Source organism: Vombatus ursinus, unplaced genomic scaffold (genome assembly GCF_900497805.2).
Source record: "Vombatus ursinus unplaced genomic scaffold, bare-nosed wombat genome assembly UNPS02014820.1, whole genome shotgun sequence".
Taxonomy (NCBI): domain Eukaryota; kingdom Metazoa; phylum Chordata; class Mammalia; order Diprotodontia; family Vombatidae; genus Vombatus; species Vombatus ursinus.
The window spans coordinates 20,139,193-20,147,121 of NW_020954598.1; the positions used below are offsets into that span (position 1 = coordinate 20,139,193).

The 7,929-nt window shown below is 44.0% G+C and overlaps 1 protein-coding gene across 1 annotated transcript in view; it reads right to left on the bottom strand.

Annotated features, from left to right (window-relative positions):
* Positions 1 to 7,929, bottom strand: part of DNAH1 (dynein axonemal heavy chain 1) — a 158,891-nt gene that overhangs the window by 103,950 nt on the left and 47,012 nt on the right. The window contains exons 14-15 of the mRNA XM_027837286.1: positions 6,060 to 6,285; positions 359 to 478 (exon numbers count right to left, since the gene is read on the bottom strand). Of these exons, the coding sequence (XP_027693087.1) occupies positions 359 to 478; positions 6,060 to 6,285 (346 nt within the window). The remainder of the gene's footprint in view (positions 1 to 358; positions 479 to 6,059; positions 6,286 to 7,929) is intronic.

Here is a 7,929-nt window from a genome sequence, read left to right on the forward strand (position 1 = left end):
ATGCCCTTTGCAGGTGGGAAGGGAAGCCACTAGGTCTTCTCTTTAGTCCCTTCCTGCCCTAGGGATGAGCCTGCCCCTCCTGCAGCATCCCTCCGAGCCCTAGAATACTCAGGTCAGTAGTGTCTGATGCATGCAGCTCATTCCACTTCTTGGGACCTAAGACATTGTTCAGGTTTACAGTCAAATCTGAGTTTAGAGATGGAATTTTGGGGACAGAGTAACCTCAAAACAAACATCAGGTCACTCTTGGCCAAGTTTCCGCCTTCAAAGGCCCATCCATAACTGTGTCCAATCCCATGACATACAGCACCTCTGATATCCCAGCACCCGCCTGTTGGCTCGGGGATTGGGTCAGTACCTCCAGCCCCAACAGCATTTCAGGGATGCCCTTCATCCATTCCTGGAGCTCTGCCAACTCCTCAATGCTGTTGGGCTTCTCGTAAATCTTCCGGCTAACGGACCGGAACTCTTCACAAATCTGCAGGAGGGGGAAGTCAAGGCAGATCTCAGGCTCATTACTCTCTAATGTACCTAATGCTATTTATTATGTCCAGATGCCAGTCCCCAGCCAGAGAGCTATCCTCCCCCTCCTCCATACTTTCTCACAGGAACTTCTTCCCAGCTTGTAGGTTACAGGACTTCCCTCCTTGTTTTTGAGCTAATGAAGGAAGTTACTTTAATCCTATAGAGCCTTTGGGCTTTGAAATTGTTCATTACATTCTGCAGTCACAGCCTTTGACCACCAGCCTTCCTTCTATGCTCTCTGAACAACTTACTTCGCCTCTGGGAATTAAATAAATGCAAATTAATAAGGGATCTATAAATCCCCACGAATAGTCAATTAGGGGCAGCTAGGTGGCGCAGTGGATAGAGCACTAGCCCTGGAGTCAGGAGGACCTGAGTTCAAATCTGGTCTTAGACCAGACACTTGACACTTACTAGCTGTGTGACCTTGGGCAAGTCACTTAACCCCAATTGCCTCACCAAAAATAAATAAATAAAACAGTCAATTAGTAAAGTGTGCAAGGTTAGATCATCAAAACATCCAGGGAAGGATGTGGCTTTTCCTTTTTGGGGGCTTTAAACACAGTCTTCAGTAGATTCTGCCCACCACTACACCCTAAGCTACTGGATACTACTATGTAGTAGATGAAAAATTGTTTGTTGGAGGAATGAGTGAATGAGTGAGTGCCTACTGGTGTGTACCATTTCAAGTAAAGTCCTGCCTATAGTTAGGATTCCTAATCCTGGCTCAGCCAATAACTTGCTAGGTGAAATTGAGTAAGCCCCTTTTCCATTTGAGCCTATTTCTTCATTTTGACTAGGCTGGTTCCAAGATCCTCCCCCGATATGAAATACAATGTCATATACTCTAAAAGTCCTTTCAGCTCTGACATTTTAGGATTCCATAATTCTATTCAGTATCCCTGCAACCTCAGCAAAAGGGAAGGGAAGCCTAAAGACCATATTGGGTGGACCTCCTATGACAAGTTTAATTGGAGAACATGGATTAGGATCCAGATACCATAGCACAAGCACGAATGGGTTGCGATCTACCTCATTGGAATGAATATTAAATTAATGAGAACTCAGATCCATTTGAAAACCCAAATATGGCAAGATGACTTTTTCAGTGTTTTCCAGCCTTCTTGACCTAGGATGCCAAAATTAACTGAAGACTTCTTTCAGGTTCTTATGCCCAAATCTGCCCAAACATTTGTCAGGACCCTTGGAACATCCCTAATGGCTCAGGTGTTCTCATCCCTGTTCTGGGTTACTCCAGAAACAATTCTGCATGATAAAGAATGCTGAGGACATAATAAAGGATTAGGCTTTTAAAAACCAACATTATGGAAAACAGATGAAAGCAAGGAAAAGACCACACTTGAGATGACTTTTTTTTTTTTTGGAACAGATTTGAAATTTCATCAGAGGAGGAAGTTTCTTGCTAAGGAAACTCCCTCTACCAATACAGGTCTGCAACTATTCTGTAATATATGGCTTCAGTCAGTTGCCTGAGTTGGCTTTGAGAGATTAAGTGACTCACCCAGCTAAGATGAGTCTGAGATGGTACTTGAACTCATCTTTGGACCTCTACCCACTACATGATTCGATCTCTCAGGATAGTTGAGAAGATGTTAACATCAGACATCAGACAGAAGGCAAACCTACATAACTCTTATTTTCCTTTTGTTTTCTCTGCCATGGAGAATAATTGTTGGACTAGAAAGGACAAATAAAAAAGGCTTACAGGAAGAAGAAATCCAAGACAAGTAGGGAGGTAATAAGAGAACACTTAGCTAATCTTGAGAATGAACAGTTGTGGGGCAGCTAGGTGGCTTGGGGGATAGACCATCAGCCCTGGAGTCAGGAGGACCTGAGTTCAAATCCGACCTCAGACACTTAACACTTACTATCTGTGTGACCCTTGGCAAGTCACTTAACCCCAATTGCCACACCAAAAAGAGAGAGAGAGAGAGAGAGAGAATGAACAGGTAACTTTGCAACCTCAAGAGGAAGGTCTCCAAAACATAGAACAGGCTGCCTGTGGCAAGCTATGCTCCAAGTGGTCAAAGAAATGTCAGGCGTGACTGTGGAGCCCCAACCAACGATCTTTAAAAGAACTTGGAAAACAAGAGAGATGCCACAGGACTAGAAAGGGACAAACATTCTAATTTTTTTTTTAAGGGAAGAAAGCAGACTCTATAGGCTAGTGAACTTGACTCCAGTTCTAGAAGAAATACTAGAACATATATTAGATGAACATCTAGAAAAAATGTTTTGAGAAAATAGAGATATTCAGCTGGAACTCCTTCTCCTCTTTCTATCTCAAAATCCCTATAATATCATCCCCCATTCTCTCTTCCTCAACTCCATTCTCTGAGGAAGAAATGACCCTTGTCTCTAGGGCCAACCCCTCAATGTGTATCTTTTATTCCATTCCTTCTTTCCCCCCATCTCCAACAGACTGCCTCATAATCGCCTCCCCACCTCTATCACCATCATCATCATCTATTTACTGAGCACTTTCAGGTTTGCAAAGCACTTTATAAATATTATCTCATATGATCCTCACAACAAACCTGGGAGGTAGATGCTATTATGATTCTCATTTTAAAAATGAGAAAATTGAGGTAAATGGAGTTTAAGCAATTTGCCCATGGTCACATAGCAATTAAGAGTCTGAGGTTGGATTTGAACTCAGGTCTTCCTGCCTCTAGGTCTATGCTCCAATACTGTGTCACCTAGCTGCCATCTCTCTGTCTCGGTCTCTCTCATACCTCCCCTATTTCTCTCCATTTACTGGTTCCTTCACTACTACCTACAAACACACCCTAATCTCTCCTATCCTTAAAAAACAAGGACAACAACAGACACCTCACTATATCCATCAAGCTATTATCATATCTCTTCTCTCTTTCACAGCCAAACTCCTAGAGAAAAAGCCATCTGCACTCATTATCTTCACTTCCTCTTCTCTTTTTTGACTCTCTGCAATCTGGCTTCTAACTTCATCACTCAAATGAAACTACCCTCTCCAAAGCTACCAACGATCTCTTATCGGCCAAATCTAATGGCTGCCTCTCAGCCATCCTCCTTCTTGACCCCTCTGTAACACCTAACACTGCTGATCATCCTCTCTCTGGGCAGATACCTTCTGCTCTCTCATGGGCTTCCATGACACAGTGCTCCCTTGGCTCTCTTTCTAACCCCGCCTCAGTCTCGTCTCATTTGCCGGCCTCATCAGCTCCTACACAACATTTCTGTCCACGTGATTCCCAGATCTCCATCTTTGCCCTAGTCTCTCTCTGGAGCGTTGGTCATGGCCGCCCGACTGCCTACTGGACATTTCAAACTGGATGTCCCATAACCATCTCAAACTCAACGCGTCCAAGGTGGAGCTTATTTTCCTTTCTCAAATCCAAAATTTCCCCACTTCTGTTAAGGGCATCCCCATCCTTCCAGGCTCTCAGGTTCACAACCTCAGCATCACCCTTGTCTCCTTACTCTGCCTCACCCCACATATACAATCAATTGCCAAATCTTGTCATTTCTGCCCCTCCAACTCGTATCTGTCTTTCTGTCTACTCACACAGCCACCACCCACCTCCTCTGGACTACTGAAATAGACTCCTAAATCATTTCCCTGCCTCCAGTCTCTCCCCACTTCCATCCATCCTCCATGTAGCTGCTCAAGTGATTTTCTTTATGTACAGGTCTGACCCTACTCAATAAACTCCAATGGTCCTTTATTACCTCTAGGATCAAATGCAAACACCTTTGTCTGCCTTTTAAAGCCCATCATATCCTGGCCCCAATCCACCCTTCCAACTTTTTCCCATGATACTTTATCACACTCTAGGGTTCAGCCACAGTAGCTTTTGTGTTGTTTCTAACACATGATATTTCATCTCCCACCTTGTGCCTCTTTACAGAAGGCCTTCCTGATTCCCTGTCAGGACTCTCCCTCAAAAAAAATTACCATCTATTTACTGCATATAGATTTATTTCATATCTCCTTATATAGCTACATGTTATCACCCTAATAGACTAAAAGCCTTTTTTGTCTTTGTATTCCCCAGAACCTAGCACAGCATCAGGCATAGGTGCCATATTGACTCTGTGATCCCCAAATTAATTAACCAATAAGCAAAATGTTTGCTTAATTGATTTGGGGATCGCAGAGTCAATATGAGTTAAGAGTAGGATATGGCAGTCAACAGAGCTCAAAGGTGCCTCTAAGCTGCATTACAGGGTTATCATATCCAGAACAAGGGAAGTAATCGTTCCACTACACTCTGTCACTACACTCGGTCAGAGTCCATCCATAGAACCACCTTCAGTTTGAGGGAGCACATTTAACAAAAGACACAGACAAGCTGGAGGGTACATAGAATAATGCTCCCAGGGTGGGGATAAAACCAGGTGCTCTGCATGAATCGACAAGCACTTATTAATTGGCTATTTTGTGCCAGGCACTATGCCAGGTACGAGAGATACGAACAAGGACAAGAAGGAAATAATCCATGCCCTCAAGAAGCTTCCATTCTGATGGGAGAGATGACATGTATACATATGGACACATACCAAACACATACCAAACACAGACAGGTAACCCTGGGTCAAGGGGACACTGGATCAAGGTCTTGAAGGAGACCAGAGATTCTGAGAGGAGGTAAGAAAGGAGCATGTTCCAGGCATAAGGGACAGCTGGAGCAAAGGCAAAGAGGCAGCAGGTGGGAAGGCCATGAGTGAGAAGGCCAGTTTGGATGAAGATGGAACATAAGGGTGGGAGTAATTTATCATAAGATTTGGAAGGTAGGACAGGGCCAATCTGTGAACTTCTTTCAGTGCCCAACAAAGGAGTTTATAGTTGATCCTGGAGCCAACGGGGAGCCCCTGGAGGGTGCTCACTGAAGACTGGGCTGGGTAGGGCAACTGAGGATGCTGAGCCTGAAGAAGAGGAGCTGTAGGGGCCTGGGACAGCTGTGTTCAAAGGTGCGAGATACTGTCATGTGAAGAGGGATTCTGCTTGTGCTGCTTCGGTCTAATGGGCAAAATGAGAAGCGATGGGGCAAATTACAGAAAGGTGCATCTAGGGAAATTTTTCTAAACATTTGGATCTACCCAAAAGTGAAACTGCCTTGGGAGGGAGGGGCTCCCCCTCATTAGAGGTGGTCAGGCTAATGCTGGGGCTGGGGAAGGTGGAATCTTTGCTCATGTCCGAGTGGGGCTAAAAGATCCAAAGTCAGAAGATCATCAGATCACCACTGTAGAGCCTCCCCTTCCAGATCTAAGATTCCATGTTCTATCAGATCACCATTCTAGAACCACCCCTTCTGGATCTAAGATTCCGTGTTCCATCGATCACCATTCTAGAGCCACCTCTTTCAGATCTAAGATTTGGTGTTCCTACAACTCTCTATCTTAACAGGCATTAGACCAATAGCCCCCAATATAGAGAAAGATATCCATCTACCTCCTAAAACAGGGCTATGGTGGTAAGAGAAATAAGGTAGAGGAACTGGAGGGAGGGAGGGAGCTGATTTTAAACTCACACTGTCCACTTCCTGGTGCAGGTTCTTTGCCAGGATGTCCAGCATGGAGGTGGCCAAGGCTTTGCATTTCTTGGAGAGGTTCTGTTTTGTATTTTCCACGTTGATGAAAAAGGGGCCAATGATGATGTTGCTGGGCAAAGAGTTATCCAGGATCTCCTTTTCCTGAAGGTAGCTCTTCACTACTTCCCTCACTTCAGCAGCAGGAGGGCACACTTTGTCATACTCGCTGGGCACACGTACCATCACAGTCAGTCAGTTACTCATTCTACAAACATTTGGTGAACACCTACTCTGTGCAGAGCACTGTGCTGGGCAAGTTTAGCAAGACACAGTGTCTGGTGCTGTTGAGCTTACAGCCTAGTTAGAGGCAGTGGGGTTAAAATGTAAACACACATATCTATAATAGACAATACTACTCGGTAAACTCATTAAACAGGTGAAAAAACAAAGTGCTATTAAAGCAATGAAACAAATTGAGAACTAGAAGGGACCTTCAGAGATCATCTCTGCCCCCTATTTATAGAGGAGAAGTGAAGTGGCTGACAAAGTTATAAAAGTAGGGAGCAGCAAAGTTATCCAAGGCTTCGCATATGGCAGGCACTTGCTGCATGCAAGCTGGATTATTCAAGGTCCACGTGCAGGACCTGTAACTCCAAATCCAATTTTCTTTCCCTTTCAGCAGGAGCGGGGACCCTACAGACTCAAGGCCACATGTGGCTCTCCAGGTCCTCAAGTGCGGCCCTTTGACTGAATCCAAACTTCACAGAACAAATCCCCTTGATAAAGGATTTGTTTTATAAAACTTGGACTCAGTCAAAAGGCCACGCCCAAGGATCTAGAAGGCACTAGTTATCCTGTATATACCTGTGCCCATGTCAAGAGGGACAAGGACTAACTGCATCAAATTCTTTTATAAGTTTGGTGAGGGTAACAAATTCATCCCTCCAATCACCATCATGAAACAAGAATGGAGGACAGTGGACAGAGAACAAGATTTGGAATCCTAGGACCTGGGTTTGAATCCCTGCTGTGCCACTTAATGACTCACCTAAATGACCAGGGACAAGGCACCTCCTCTCTTTGGTCCTCAGTTTTCTCATCTCAAAAATCAAGGGCTTGAATTTGGGACTCCGCCCAAAGGGCAATCAAGCTGGGTACACCCTTTGACCCAGCAGGAGCACTTCTAGGGCTGTATCCCAGAGAGATCATACAAATGGGAAAAGGACCCACTGAACAAAAATATTCATAGCAGCTCTTTTTGTGGTGGCAAAGAATTGGAAATGGAGGGGATGCCCACCAATTGCGGAATGGCTGAACAAGTTGTGGTATATCAATGTAATGGGATACTACTGCGCTATAAGAAATGATGAGCAGGCAGACTTCAGAAAAACCTGGAAAGACTTGTATGGACTGATGCTGAGTGAAGTGAGCAGCACCAGAGAACATTGTACACATTAACAGCAACACTGTACAATGATCAACTATGACAGACTTAGCCCTTCTCAACAATGCAAGGATCTAAGACCTCTCCAAAGGTTTCATGACAGAAAATGCTGTACACAGCCAAAGAAAGTACTATGGAGTCTGAATGCACATTAAAGCATACTATTTTCACCTTTTTCTGGTTTTATTTTGTTTTCCTTTTGTTCTGTTTCTTCTTTCACGTGACTAATATGGAAATACATTTACAGGATTGCACATGTAGGGAGGGAGGGAGAAAAAATTGGGAACTCGAAATCTTATAAAAAATTAATGTTGAAAACTATCTTTACATGTAATTGAAAAAAATAAAATATTATTTTTTTAAAAATCAAGGGTTTGGACTATAAGCACCTTTTTAGCCCTAAATTCTACTATCCTGTGGGTGCCT